Source organism: Pristiophorus japonicus, unplaced genomic scaffold, assembly GCF_044704955.1.
Source record: "Pristiophorus japonicus isolate sPriJap1 unplaced genomic scaffold, sPriJap1.hap1 HAP1_SCAFFOLD_42, whole genome shotgun sequence".
NCBI classification, from domain to species: domain Eukaryota; kingdom Metazoa; phylum Chordata; class Chondrichthyes; family Pristiophoridae; genus Pristiophorus; species Pristiophorus japonicus.
The window spans coordinates 1,275,700-1,291,178 of NW_027254090.1; the positions used below are offsets into that span (position 1 = coordinate 1,275,700).

The 15,479-nt window shown below is 48.2% G+C and overlaps 1 protein-coding gene across 6 annotated transcripts; it reads left to right on the top strand.

The window, feature by feature from the left end:
- Window positions 1-2,152: 2,152 nt before the first annotated feature.
- Window positions 2,153-12,456, top strand: LOC139250767 (zinc finger protein 239-like). Of its 6 annotated transcripts, none has more exons than XR_011591367.1 (3): window positions 2,153-2,451; window positions 3,407-3,495; window positions 11,822-12,456. XR_011591367.1 is itself a non-coding variant. In XM_070873126.1 (3 exons), the coding sequence occupies exon 3, from the start codon at window positions 11,929-11,931 to the stop codon at window positions 12,292-12,294; it is 366 nt and encodes a 121-aa protein (XP_070729227.1). In that variant the 5' UTR covers window positions 2,153-2,389; window positions 3,409-3,495; window positions 11,822-11,928; the 3' UTR covers window positions 12,295-12,456. The 6 variants fall into 6 exon arrangements, 3 of the variants coding, with proteins under 3 accessions (XP_070729227.1, XP_070729226.1, XP_070729228.1); XR_011591368.1 differs by having other exon boundaries at window positions 2,153-2,446; XR_011591369.1 differs by having other exon boundaries at window positions 2,153-2,356.
- Window positions 12,457-15,479: the final 3,023 nt, after the last annotated feature.

Below are 15,479 nucleotides of genomic sequence, written 5' to 3' on the forward strand. Positions count from 1 at the left end.
ACAACTTACACTGAGGCACCAAATCCAGGGACCCCTTTCACTGAGGCATCAAATCCAGGGACCACTTACACTGAGGCATCAAATCCATGGACTCCTTACACTGAGGCATCAAATCCAGGGACCACTTACACCGAGCCCCCATATCCAGGGACCCCTTATACTGAGGCATTAAATCCAGGGATCCCTTACAGTGAGACACCAAATCGAGGGACCCCTTACACTGAGGCACCAAATCCAGAGACCCCTTACACTGAGGAATCAAATCCAGGGACCCCTTACACTGAGACACCAAATCCAGGAACCCCTTACACTGAGTCATCAAATCCAGGGACCCCTTACACTGAGGCACCAAATCCAGGGACCCGTTATACTGAGGCACCAAATCCAGGCACCCCTTACACTGAGGCACCAAATCCAGGGACCAGTTACAATGAATCATCAAATCCAGGGACCACTTACAATGAGACTACAAAATTACAGAATTACACAGAAATGAGCCACTCGGACTAACCAGTCTGTGCCGGTGATTATGCTCTGCTTGATAATGAGATAGCCTCAGTATGGAGAATGGTCATGCCGGTGAAAACAGCTCCAGTTAGGGGGAATGGTGGATAATGCATGAAGAGACGATGGAGGAATCAGACGGTGACTGGTGGGGCCTGGTGACAGATTATTGCCAGAAGTCCTTTTCAGGCAGGTTGAGGATTAGATGTAACCAGTGCAACAACTGTATCCATCTGTTATTGTTCCAAAATACCCAAATCTAATGTCACTAATTTATTTTTCCATGAGAAATGTTGAGATTACGATGTGTTGTTGACAGAAAGAAATGAGGTTTGTGCAGGAAAGCTGGTTCCTTGAATGAACATATTGTGAGGCTGTTTTGTGACTCGGCTCTATGAGGTTAAAAACATGAAATGGAAAAGGGCATGTCCAGTAACACTTATATTGCCAATAGTGCTTTCTAAGTTAATCATTATATCCTAAGCCGAATATCCTATTGACTATCCCAATCACTAATTCCAATCCTAAACAAATAACCACAAACCACAACCACTAAACCTACATCTAAACCCAGCCCCTAACCAACGCTAACAACATAAGAAATAGGGGCAGCAGCAGCCATCAGGCCCCTTCAGCCCACCCTGCCATTCAATAAGATCTTGGCTGATCTGATCTTGGCCTCAATTCCGCTTCCCTGCCCTCTCCCCATAAACCTTGACACCACTCTCTTTCAAAAATCACTCTATCTGCAACTTAAATATTTTCAATGACCCAGACTCCACTGTTCTTTGGGGTAGAGAATTTCAGAGATTCACAACCCTCTGAGAGAAGAAATTCCTCTTCATTTCCATTTTAATTGGGGCCCCCTTATGCTCAGACTTTGCCACCGAGTTCTCGATTCCCCCACAAGAAGAAACAGAGATCAGTGGGAAAGCTAAAAACCTGATAAAGAAAGTATTTAAACAATTATTTTGATGCAAGAAATACTGCAAGGTATGCTAGTAACAAGTAATTGTAATCAACTAACCCATCAAAATAAGCAAAGGCAATTACAAAGATCAGAACATTTCAAAGTTGATCACATGCAGTATGTGTGGAGATCTATTAACCGCATTCAACAATCGTTAAATACAGAAAATAACAGATTTACAGTTTTACGAAAGATAGTTCTTTCAAGGGTTGGTTAAAAGGAACGTTAAATGAGTGTAAAGTGAGACACGCCGGTTCAGTCTGAGACATCCACAAGCCGGATACTCAAATGAAACAAGTTTGGGATTTGATGTGGGAAAAGATGAATTACGTGAGAAGTGAAATAATCTAGAGTAAGAAAAGGCCCAGAATGGAAGGGACGGGAACATTAATGAGTCTATTTTTGTGGAGAAATCCAATATTGGACACAGGGTGTTTGAAACAATCCTGAGACAGAACATTACTGTCCAGCTCAGGGACAGGGTTATACAGAGCAGCAGGAACAGTGACTGAGGGCCAGAATGAACATGTTCAGTGCCCAATGGGGGCCCAGGAAATCCTGTCCCAGTCACTGAGGTGGTCTTGGGTATTTACCCAGCATTCCCCGCGACCGAGGACGTGCCGAGCCCAGACTACAGGGGCCCAGTGCGCAGGTGCGAGACCTGGCGGTATTTGGAGCATGCGCGGTGCGTGTAATGGCGGTACTGCTGTGGTGAAATGTGTTCCGCCAAACAGCTCCTACTCCGCGGGGCGGAGGGGAGGAAAGGACCAGCGGGGAGCCGGGGAGGATTCAGAAACAACCGGTGCCCGCCGGAAGCCCGGAATAACAACCGGAATATCGGCGGCTGCAGCCTCGAGGCTTTCTCCCGGTCACAGGCTCCGGGTAACGGCGGCCATCTTTGTACAGGAAGGCAGGGTCACTCCTCCGCCATTTTGGTTCAGTGAGCAGCAAAGCGCATGCGCCGCCATCTTGGTAAAGTAAGAGCTGAGTTCCTTTGCTCAGATTCTGATAAAAGTAAATTGGATTTTTACAGATTGAATTAATACAGAGAGCTGCGCATGCGCGGTTCAGCCCCACCCCCTGTGTCATTCCCAGTGAGCAGAATAGCACATGCACCCTCCCCTGCCCCAGCCCTGCCTGGGATCACCATTCACTCAGTGAGTGGAAGAAGGTGGTTTAAAACAGCCGGGATTGGAGACACCACGACCCCGGGGTAAGGCTCAGAGATCAGCATTGAGTCCGGGGGGAGTTCAGGGGGAGTCGGGGGCTGTGTGTAAGGGGCAGAGTGGACCAAGAACCAGTCTCAGTGCGTGGTGTGAGTGGGGGAAGGGAGAGGCCATTCTCGGGCTGTGTGTGGACAGTGTGTGTCCAGGGTAAGGGAGACAGAATGGGCAGAATCCGCTATTTACAATCTGCTGCTTTCTCTCTCCAAACCAGGAGTGAACGTTCCTGGTTTAGTTCCCTTGGGGGCTGTGTGTAAGGGGCAGAGTGGAGCAGGAACTAGTTCCGGGACATGGTGTGAGTGGGGGAAGGGGGAGGCCATTCTCGGGCTGTGTGTGGACAGTGTAAGGTAACAGAGAAAGTAAACCACTCGCTCTTTCAAATCATTGCTGCTTTCTTTCCCCAAATCAGTAGTGAATGTTCCTGATTGAGTTCCAATCTCACCGTGTCTGTTGTTCTTGGGCAGTGAGCAGTGGAAACACAGTCTGACAGTGAGGATGTGGGGAGTTTCACAAAGTGCATCTATTGCAGGTACCAGGAGAGGAGTGTGGGAGAAGATATTTTAAAGACACGTTATATTTCGGTGAACTGAGTTCCCCAAAACCGTGTTGCTGATGATCGAGAGCTACATTGTCACTCCCTCAGATACATCGTATTGTCCCCCGAATCCATATCTTAGAACTAATAATGTTCTTGTATTATTATTCTCAGAGCAAAATTCTTCAACCAGCCAGAACAAATGAGATCTTTCCTCCACCCAGAATACAAGGAACAGTGCAGGCAACTCCTTCTCACACACAGTAAGTAGATTATCACTCACAGAGCGCAGAGACACAGAACTGGCCTCAATCCTATTGTCACAGGCAGCAGAAGCTGTCAGTCCCACAGTGATCCCAAGTGGCAGAGTTACATTGTGAATCTTACAGTCACATGGAGCAGTAGAATCAGATGTTGTTTCACCATTGAAACAGATCACACTGACAGGTACATTAAACACCCACACTCACTTGCCAGAAACTGGCAGATAGAGAATAAAAGACAATCATCTATCAGAAAAAATGTCAAACAGAAAGTATAAACCACACTCGCATATCAGAAGCTGATGGGTACAGAGCAAAAGCCATATTCATGTTTCAGAATCTGACGGATTCAGTATTTAACCCCCCGAACATACCAGAAGATGACAGGTGCAGAATAAAACCCACATTCCCGTACCACAGACTGACAGATACAGTATACAACATACAAACACATATATGAAAGTGACAGTAACAGAATAAAATCCCCACTTACATACCAGGGAGTGACAGGTAAAGTGTAAATCCCATGGGCACATATCGGAAAACTGAAAGGCAGTAAGTAAAATTGTTACTTGCATCGCAGGAACTGATAGGGGCAGAGTAAAACCCACACACACACATCTGAACAATGACACGGAGAACGCAAAATCTTCACTCACATATCAGAGAAATACAGGTAAAAATTAAAATTGATTCTCACGTTCACATACCAGAGACTGGAAAATACAGATTAAACTCAGACTACCGCAGCAGAAACTGAGAGGCACAGATTAAACCTCAACACACACCAAAACCTGACAATTACAGAAAAATACACACACTTGCATATCAGAGACTGAGTGATACAGTATAAAATCCACACTCACATATCAGAGACTGAGTGATACAGTATAAAACCCATACTCACATATCAGAGACTGAGTGATACAGTATAAAACCCACACTCACATATCAGAGACTGAGAGATACAGTATAAAACCCATAATCACATATCAGAGACTGAGAGATACAGTATAAAACCCATACTCACATATCAGAGACTGAGAGATACAGTATAAAACCCATACTCACATATCAGAGACTGAGAGATACAGTATAAAACCCATCCTCACATATCAGAGGCTGTCATCTTAAAATCCATATTCCCTTAACATAAATTGACATACAGTGACATGCCCAGACTCACGAATCAGTAATTGACAGGTACAGGGTAAAGATCTCTCTTTCATTCCAGAAACTAACAGGTACAAAGGAAAGTCCACTCACAATTAAACAGAAACTGGCAGGTATAGAGTAAGGCCCACAATCACAGATCAGAACTTGACAGGTACAGAATAAAACCCAGGCTCCCATAACAGAAATGGAGAGATACAGATAAAGGCCCACACTCACATACCAGAGACAGATAGATACAGAGTAAAACTCAGACTCATTTACCAGAGACCGACAGATTCAGCAGAAAACTCACCTCCATAACACAAATTGACAGTTGGAAAGGAAAACCAATACTCTCTCAGGAATTTGTGGTACACAGTAAAACAATACTAACATACTGGAGAATGACGGGTATGGAGTAGAGCTAACATTCACATAACAGAAATGGACAGATACAGCGCAGAACACATTCACACACCAAGAATGGAAAGAAACATCGAAAATAGGTGCAGGAGTAGGCCATTCGGCCCTTCGAGCCTGCACCGCCATTCAATCTGATCATGCAACTTCAGTACCTCACTCCCGCTTTCTCTCTATACCCCCTGATCCCCTTAGCCGTAAGGGCCACATCTAACTCCCTCTTGAATATATCCAACGAACTGGACTCCACAACTTTCTGTGGTAGAGAATTGCACAGGTTTACCACTCTCTGGGTGAAAAAGTTTCTCCTCATTTCAGTCCGATATGGCTTATCCCTTATCCTTAGACTGTGACCCTGATTCTGGACTTCCCCAACATCAGGAACATTCTTCCTGCCTCTAACCTGTCCAGTCCCGTCATTATTTTATATGTTTCTATGAGATCCCCTCTCATTCTTCTAAATTCCAGTGAGTGTAAGCCTAGCTGATCCAGTCTTTCTTCATATGTCAGTCCTGCCATCCCGGGAATTAGTCTAGTGAACCTTCGCTGCACTCCCTCAATAGCAAGCAAGTCCTTGCTCAGATTAATAGACCAAGACTGCACACAATACTCAAGGTGTGGCCTCACAAAGGCCCTGTACAACTGCAGTAACACCTCCCTGCTCCTATCCTCAAACCCCCTCGCTATGAAGGCCAGCATGCCAGTTGCTTTCTTTACTGCCTGCTGGACCTGCATGCCTACCTTCAGTGACTTGATGTACCATGACACCCAGGTCTATTTGCACCTCCCATTTTACTAATCTCTCATCATTCAGATAATCTGCCTTCCTGTTTTTGCCACCAAAGTGGTTAACCTCACAATAATCCACATTATACTGCATCTGCCATGCAATTGCCCAGTCACCTAACCTGTCCAAGTCACTCTGCAGCCTCTTAGCATCCTACTCACAGCTCACACTGCCACCCAGCTTAGTGTCATCTGCAAACTTGGAGATATTACCTTCAATTCCATCGTCTAAATCATTAATATATATTGTAAATAGTTGGGATCAATGCACAGAACCTTGCAGCACCCCACTAGTCACTGCCTGCCATTCTGAAAAAGACCCGTTTATTCCTGCTCTTTGCTTCCTGTCTGCCAACCAGTTCTCTATCCACGTCAATACATTACCCAATACCATGTGCTTTAATTTTGCACACTAATCTCTTGTGTGGGACCTTGTCAAAAGTCTTTTGAAATTCCAAATACACCACATCCACTGGTTCTCCCTTATCCACTCTACTAGTTACATCCTCAAAACACTCTCGAAGATTTGTGAAGCATGAATTCCTTTTCATAAATCCATGCTGACTTGGACCGATCCTGTCACTGCTTTCCAAATGCTCTGCTATTATATCTTTAATAATTGATTCCAGCATTTTCCCCACACCGATGTCAGGCAAACCGGTCTATAATTCCCTGTTTTCTCTCCCCCTCCTTTTTTTAAAAAGAGGGGTTACATTAGCTACCCTCCAATCCATAGGTACTGATCCATAGTCCATGAAATTCAGGAAAATGACCACCAATGCATCTTCTATTTCTAGGGCCATTTCTTTAACTACTCTGGGATGCAGACTATCAGGCCCTGGGGATTTATCGGCCTTCAGTTCCATCAGTTTCCCTGCAAACATTTCCTGACTAATAAGGATTTCCCTGAGTTCCTCCTTCCTGTTAGACCCTCAGTCCCCTAGTAATTTTGGGAGGTTATTCGTGTCTTCCTTCGTGAAGACAGAACCAAAGTATTTGTTCAATTGGTCTGTCATTTCCTTGTTACCTATTATGAATTCACCTGATTCTGATTGCAAGGGACCATGTTTGTCTTCATCAATCTTTTTCTCTTCACATATCTATAGAAGCTTTTGCAGTCAGTTTTTATGTTCCCTGCAAGCTTATTCTCATACTCTATTTTCCCCCTCCTAATTAGACCCTTTGTCCTCCTCTGCTGAATTCTAAATTTCTCCCAGTCCTCAGGTTTGCTGCTTTTTCTGGCCAATTTATATGCCTCTTCCTTGGATTTAACACTGTCCCTAATTTCTCTTGTTAGCCACGGTTGAGCCACCTTTTCGGTTTTATTTTTATGCCAGACAGGGATGTACAATAGTTGTAATTCATCCATGTGATCTTTAAATGTCTGCCATTGCCTATCCACCGTCAACCCTTTAAGTATCATTCACCAGTTTATCCCAGCCAAATCATGTCTCATACCATTGAAGTTTCCTTTAAGTTCAGGACCCTAGTCTCTGAGTTAACTGTGTCACTCTCCAGCTTAATGAAGAATTCTACCATATTATGGTCACTCTTCCCCAAGGGGCCACGCATGACCAGATTGCTAATTAATCCTCTCTCGTTACACAAAACCCAGTCTAGGATGGCCTGCTCTCCAGTTGGTTCCTCAACATATTGGTCTAGAAAATCATCCCTGAGGCACTCCAGAAAAACCTCCTCCACAGTATTGCTAAGTTTGGTTAGCCCAATCAATATCGAGGTTAAGGTTACCCATGATAACTGCTGTACCCTTATTGCACGCATCCCTAATTTCCTGTTTGATGCCATCCCCAACCTCCCTACTACTGTTTAGTGGTCTGTACATAACCCCAACTAACGTTTTCTGCACTTTGGTGTTTCACAGCTCTACCCATATAGATTCCACATTATCCCAGCTAATGTCCTACCTTACTATTGCATTAACCTCCTCTTTAACCATTAACACTTCCCCACCTCCTTTTCCTTTCTGGCTATCCTTCCTGAATATTGAATACCCCTGGATGTTATGTTCCCAGCCTTGGTTACCCTGGAGCCATGTCTCAGTAATCCCAATTACATCATATCCGTTAACAGCTATCTGTGCAGTTAATTTTTCCACCTTATTACGAATGCTTCTCGCTTTGAGACTCAGAGCTTTCAGGCTTGTTTTTTTTAAACACTCTTATTGTTGTAATGTGGCCCTTTTTGTTACAGAATGAAACCCACAGACAATTACCAGAAATTGACAGGTACTGGATAAAACCCACGCTCTCGTATCAGAAACTAACATACAGAGTAAAACCCTCATCCACATACCAGAGATGGACAGATTAGAGTAGAATCCACACTCCCATACCAGGCACCCACTATATAAGAAAATAAGAACATAAGAAATAGGAGCAGGAGTAGGCATACGGCCCCTCGAGCCTGCTCCACCATTTAATACGATCATGGCTGATCCGATTATGGACTCGGGACCACTTCCCTGCCCGCTCCCCATAACCTCTTATTCCCTGATCAGTTAAGACAATGTCTATCTCTGTCTTAAATATATTCAATGTCCCAGCTTCTACAGCTCTCTGAGGCAGCAAATTCCACAGGTTTATAACCCTCTGAGAGAAGAAATTTCTCCTCATCTCAGTTTTAAATGGGGGCCCCTTATTCTAAGATTATGCCCCCTAGTTGTAGTCTCCCCGATCAGTGAAAACATCCTCTCTGCTACCACCTTATCAAGCCCCCTCATTATCTTATACGTTTTGATAAATCACCTCTCATTCGTTCTTCTGAATTCAATGAGTAGAGGCCCAACCTCCTCAATCTTTTCTCATAAGTCAACCCCCTCATCTCCGGAATCAACCTAGTGAACTTTCTCTCAACTTCCTCCAAAGCAAGTATATCCTTTTATAAATATGGAAACCAAAACTGCACGCAGTATTCAAGGTGTGGTCTCACCAATAACTTGTATAACTGTAGCAAGACTTCCCTGCTTTTATACTCCAGCCCCTTTGCAATAAAGGCCAAGATTCAGTTGGCCTTCCTGATCACCTGCTGTACCTGCATACTAACCTTTTGTGTTTCATGCACAAGTACCCCCAGGTCCCGCTGTACTGCAGCACTTTGCAATCTTTCTCCATTTAAATAATAACTTGCTCTTTGATTTTTTTTCTGCCATAATGCATGACCTCACACTTTCCAACATTATACTCCATCTGCCAAATTTTTGCCCACTCACTGAGCCTGTCTGTGTCCTTTTGCAGATTATTTGTGTCCTCCTCACACATTGCTTTTCCTCCCATTTTTATATCGCCAGCAAACTTGGCTACGTTACACTCGGTCCCTTCTTCCAAGTCGTTAATATAGATTGTAAATAGTTGGGGTCCCAGCACTGATCCCTGCGGCACCCCAATAGTTACTGATTGCCACCCCAAGAATGAACTATTCACCCAACCTCTCTGTTGTCTGTTAGTTAGCCAAACCTCGATCCATGCTAATATATTACCCCCAGCCCGTGAAATTTTATCTTGTGCAGTAATCTTTTATATGGCACCTTGTCAAATGCCTTCTGGGAGTCCAAATACACCACACCCACTTTATCCACCCTGTTCATTACATGCTCAAAGAATTCCAGCAAATTTGTCAAACTTAACTTCCCCTTCATAAATCCATGCTGACTCTGCCTGACCGAATTATGCTTTTCCAAATGGCGTGCTAATGCTTCTTTAAGAATGAACTCTTCAACATTTTCCCAACCACAGATGTTAGGCGAACTGGTCTATAGTTTCCTGCTTTTTGTCTGCCTCCTTTTTAACCAAGTGCTGCTCTCAGTTCCCGGGCAACACCGAGTGCGGCTCTCAGTCCCCGGGCAACACCGAGTGTGGCTCTCGGTCCCCGGGCAACACAAACACCGAGTGTGGCTCTCAGTCCCCGGGCAACACCGAGTGTGGCTCTCAGTCCCCAGGCAACACCGAGTGCGGCTCTCGGTCCCCGGGCAACACCGAGTGTGGCTCTCGGTCCCCGGGCAACACCGAGTGTGGCTCTCAGTCCCCGGGCAACACCGAGTGCGGCTCTCGGTCCCCGGGCAACACCGAGTGTGGCTCTCGGTCCCCGGGCAACACCGAGTGTGGCTCTCGGTCCCCGGGCAACACCGAGTGTGGCTCTCGGTCCCCGGGCAACACCGAGTGTGGCTCTCAGTCCCCGAGCAACACCGACTGCGGCTCTCAGTCCCCGGGCAACACAAACACCGAGTGTGGCTCTCAGTCCCCGGGCAACACCGAGTGTGGCTATCAGTCCCCGGGCAACTCCGAGTGCGGCTCTCGGTCCCCGGGCAACACCGAGTGTGGCTCTCGGTCCCTGGGCAACACCGAGTGTGGCTCTCAGTCCCCGGGCAACACCGAGTGCGGCTCTCAGTCCCCGGGCAACACCGAGTGTGGCTCTCAGTCCCCGGGCAACACCGAGTGTGGCTCTCAGTCCCCGGGCAACACCGAGTGTGGCTCTCAGTCCCCGGGCAACACCGAGTGTGGCTCTCGGTCCCCGGGCAACACCGAGTGCGGCTCTCGGTCCCCGGGCAACACCGAGTGTGGCTCTCGGTCCCCGGGCAACACCGAGTGTGGCTCTCGGTCCCCGGGCAACACCGAGTGTGGCTCTCGGTCCCCGGGCAACACCGAGTGTGGCTCTCGGTCCCCGGGCAACACCGAGTGTGGCTCTCAGTCCCCGAGCAACACCGAGTGCGGCTCTCAGTCCCCGGGCAACACAAACACCGAGTGTGGCTCTCAGTCCCCGGGCAACACCGAGTGTGGCTCTCGGTCCCCGGGCAACACCGAGTGCGGCTCTCGGTCCCCGGGCAACACCGAGTGTGGCTCTCGGTCCCCGGGCAACACCGAGTGTGGCTCTCGGTCCCCGGGCAACACCGAGTGTGGCTCTCGGTCCCCGGGCAACACCGAGTGTGGCTCTCGGTCCCCGGGCAACACCGAGTGTGGCTCTCAGTCCCCGGGCAACACCGAGTGTGGCTATCAGTCCCCGGGCAACTCCGAGTGCGGCTCTCGGTCCCCGGGCAACACCGAGTGTGGCTCTCGGTCCCTGGGCAACACCGAGTGTGGCTCTCAGTCCCCGGGCAACACCGAGTGCGGCTCTCAGTCCCCGGGCAACACCGAGTGTGGCTCTCAGTCCCCGGGCAACACCGAGTGTGGCTCTCAGTCCCCGGGCAACACCGAGTGTGGCTCTCAGTCCCCGGGCAACACCGAGTGTGGCTCTCAGTCCCCGGGCAACACCGAGTGCGGCTCTCAGTCCCCGGGCAACACCGAGTGTGGCTCTCAGTCCCCGGGCAACACCGAGTGTGGCTCTCAGTCCCCGGGCAACACCGAGTGTGGCTCTCAGTCCCCGGGCAACACCGAGTGTGGCTCTCAGTCCCCGGGCAACACCGAGTGTGGCTCTCGGTCCCCGGGCAACACCGAGTGTGGCTCTCGGTCCCCGGGCAACACCGAGTGCGGCTCTCGGTCCCCGGGCAACACCGAGTGTGGCTCTCGGTCCCCGGGCAACACCGAGTGTGGCTCTCGGTCCCCGGGCAACACCGAGTGTGGCTCTCGGTCCCCGGGCAACACCGAGTGTGGCTCTCAGTCCCCGAGCAACACCGAGTGTGGCTCTCAGTCCCCAGGCAACACCGAGTGTGGCTCTCGGTCCCCGGGCAACACAAACACCGAGTGTGGCTCTCAGTCCCCGGGCAACACCGAGTGTGGCTCTCGGTCCCCGGGCAACACCGAGTGTGGCTCTCGGTCCCCGGGTTCTCTTCCCTGAAGGACAGTACTGACCCAGATCTGTTTTTATGACAATCCGGCAGCTTTCATGGTCACTTTTTTCGAGTGCCGGCCCCACAAATGACCAGATTCATTAAGCTCCATTTCACAACCTGCCTTTGTGTTTTTGTGGGTTCTCTCTCACACTCCCTTTTTCCTGTTTGAAATTCACTTTACAGGGTGTTAAACGGGGAGGATTTGTCGACTGGAAGCTCAAACCAAACATCACCTCAAGATCTTGCAGTCACTCGGTACATCGGGACTGGAATATCATCAGCTTTTGACCATGGAAGCAGAAGGCACCGTTCACAGTGGGGAGAAACGGTACACGTGCTCTGTGTGTGGACAAGGCTTCAGTCAATCATCCAACCTGGAGAGACACAAGTGCAGTCACACTGGGGAGAAACCGTGTAAATATGGGGATTGTGGGAAACGTTTCAACTACCCGTCCCAGCTGGAAACACATCGGCGAGTTCACACTGGGGAGAGACCGTTCACCGGCTCCGACTGTGGGAAGGGATTCACTGCATCATCCCAACTGCTGAAACACCAGCGAGTTCACACTGGGGAGAGGCCGTTCACCTGCTCCGACTGTGGGAAGGGATTCACTACATCATCCGACCTGCTGACACACCAGCGAGTTCACAAGTGAACGCAGGGGTTGGATTCTGCTGTTAATCGCATTCTGGACTGCATTGACTTCATTTTGATAGTTGGGGTTTATAACTCCAGTAACGCTGATGTTAATAAATCCTGTAACTGGAAAGGGGTTTAATATTTGGGATACAGACATATAAATTACTGTTGCTTTAAACACATTGCTGTGGTTTTTTGTCTTTCCCACCTGAGGGTTTAGCATCACCTGGCTGGAGTTGAGAAAGGACAATCTATGGTGAGGATCTTACAGGGGGGAACAGAACTTCAGCCTGGACACAGTCCTTCAGGGACACACTGAGATCACCTCATTCTTCTGAACTCCAATGTGTATAGGCCCAACCTACTCAACCTATCGTCATAAGTCAATCCCATCAACTCTGGAATCTGCAGCAGACATGAGCAAGGACCTGAGGCTTATTAAAAGACACATATTTCATTTCAGACAAGGTTACCCTGGGAGAAATGTTCAATTAGAACATGAGAACATAAGAAATAGGAGCTAGAGTAGGCCTTTGGCCCCTCGGGCCTGGTCCGCCATTCAATAAGGTCATGGCTGATCTGATCATGGACTCAGTTCCACTTCCCTGCCCACTCCCCATAAGCCTTTACTCACTTATCGCTCAAACATCTCTCTAACTCCGCCTTAAATATATTCAAAGACCCAGCCTCCACAGCTCTCCTGGGCAGAGAATTCCATTGATTTACAACCCTCAGAGAAGAAATTCCTCATCTCAGTTTTAATTGGGTGGCCCCTTATTTTAAGACTATGTCCCCTAGTTTTAGTTTCCCATATAAGTGGAAATATCCTCTCTGCATCCACCTTGTCGAGCCCCCTCATTATCTTATGTTTCGATAAAATCACCTCTCATTCTTCTGAACTCCAATGTGCTTAGGCCCAACCTATTCAAGCTATCTTCATAAGTAAATCCCCTCATCTCCGGAATCAACCTCGTGAACCTTCTCTGAACTGCCTCCAATGCAGGTATATCCTTCCTTGGAGACCAAGATACGGAGTCCATTACAGGCAAAATGCCAATCAAACCAGTAGCACACTGGCACCTTAACAGTGTCTCATTGGCCTACAGGCTTTTCTTAAATAGATTTGCTGAGTGGATATAAACTTAAACCAGGTTTACAGGCGTGATGCTCTATTCACATATTGAAGGTAGAAGAGATGCTGTGAGACACATGCTAAGTCCAGTAGCTGAAAGTGATTAACAGACTGGGTTTTGTGTTTACTGATCCCAGGCGTGTTACCAATACCAGCAAAATCGAAGCCCATGGAATAACGGGGACAGTGGCAGCATGGATATGAAAGTGGCTAAGTGACACACACAGAGTACTGGTGAATGGTTATTTTTCAGACTGGAGGAAGTGGTGTTCCCCAGGGGTCGGTATTGGGGCCACTGCTTTTTTTTAATCTATATTAATGACCTTGGATGTACAGGGCACAATTTCCAAATCTACAGCTCACACAAAACTTGGAAGCACAGTGAACAGTGAGGAGGATGGTGATAGACTTCAGAAAGACATAGACAGGCTGGTGGAATGGGCAGATGTGGCAGATGAAATTTAATGCAGAAAAGTTCAAAAGTGATACATTTTGGGAGGAAGAAAGAGGAGAGTAAATATAAACTAAAGGGGTGCATGAACAGAGAGACCCAGGAGTATATGTGCACCAATCACTGAAGGTGGCAGCACAGGTTGAGAAAGTGGTTACAAAAACTTAAGGGACCCGAGGCTTCATGAATAGAGGTATAGAGTACAGAAGTGTGGATATTATGTTGAACCTGCATAAAACTCTGGTTCGGCCTCAACTGGAGTATTGTGTCCAATTCTGGGTCATCATCATCATCATAGGCAGTCCCTCGGATCGAGGAAGACATGTTTCCACTCTAAAAATGAGTCCTTAGGTGGCTGAACAGTCCAAAACGAGAGCCACAGTCCCTGTCACAGGTGGGACAGATAGTCGTTGAGGGAAGGGTTGGGTGGGGCAGGTTTGCCGCACATTCTTTCTGATGCCTGCGGTTGATTTCTGCATGCTCTCGGCGATGAAACTCGAGGTGCTCAGCGCCCTCCCGGATGATCTTCCTCCACTTAGGGCGGTCTTTAGCCAGGGACTCCCAGGTGTCGATGGGGATGTTGCACTTTATCAGGGAGACTTTGCGGGTGTCCTTGTAACGTTTCCTCTGCCACACCTTTGGCTCATTTGCTGTGAAGCAGTTCCGAGTGGAGTGTTTGCTTTGGGAGTCTCATGTCTGGCATGCTGACAATGTGGCCTGCCCAGCAGAGCTGATCAAATGTGGTCAGTGCTTCAATGCTGGGGATGTTAGCCTGGTCGACGACTCTAACGTTGGTGTGTCTGTCCTCCCAGGGAATTTGCAGGATATTGCGGAGAAATCGTTGGTGGTATTTCTCCAGCGACTTGAGGTGTCTACTGTACATAGTCCATGTCTCTGAGCCATATAGGAGGGTGGGTATTACTACAGCCCTGTAGACCATGAGCTGGGTGCTGGGGGTGAGATACCTACTGTACATGGTCCATGTCTCTGAGCCATACAGGAGGGTGGGTATTACTACAGCCCTGTGGACCATGAGCTGGGTGCTGGGGGTGAGATACCTGCTGTACATAGTCCATGTCTCTGAGCCATACAGGAGGGTGGGTATTACTACAGCCCTGTAGACCATGAGCTGGGTGCTGGGGGTGATATACCTCCTGTACATAGTCCATGTCTCTGAGCCATACAGGAGGGTGGGTATTACGACAGCCCTGTAGACCATGAGCTGGGTGCTGGGGGTGAGATACCTACTGTACATGGTCCATGTCTCTGAGCCATACAGGAGGGTGGGTATTACAACAGCCCTGTAGACCATGAGCTGGGTGCTGGGGGTGAGATACCTACTGTACATGGTCCATGTCTCTGAGCCATACAGGAGGGTGGGTATTACTACAGCCCTGTAGACCATGAGCTGGGTGCTGGGGGTGAGATACCTACTGTACATAGTCCATGTCTCTGAGCCATACAGGAGGGTGGGTATTGCTACAGCCCTGTAGACCATGAGCTGGGTGCTGGGGGTGATATACCTACTGTACATAGTCCATGTCTCTGAGCCATACAGGAGGGTGGGTATTACTACAGCCCTGTAGATCATGAGCTGGATGCTGGGGGTGAGGTAACT

What these genes read in the sequence shown, in the direction of transcription:
- LOC139250767 (XM_070873126.1), top strand. Translation starts at nt 11,929, where the DNA reads ATGGAAGCAGAAGGCACCGTTCACAGTGGGGAGAAACGGTACACGTGC.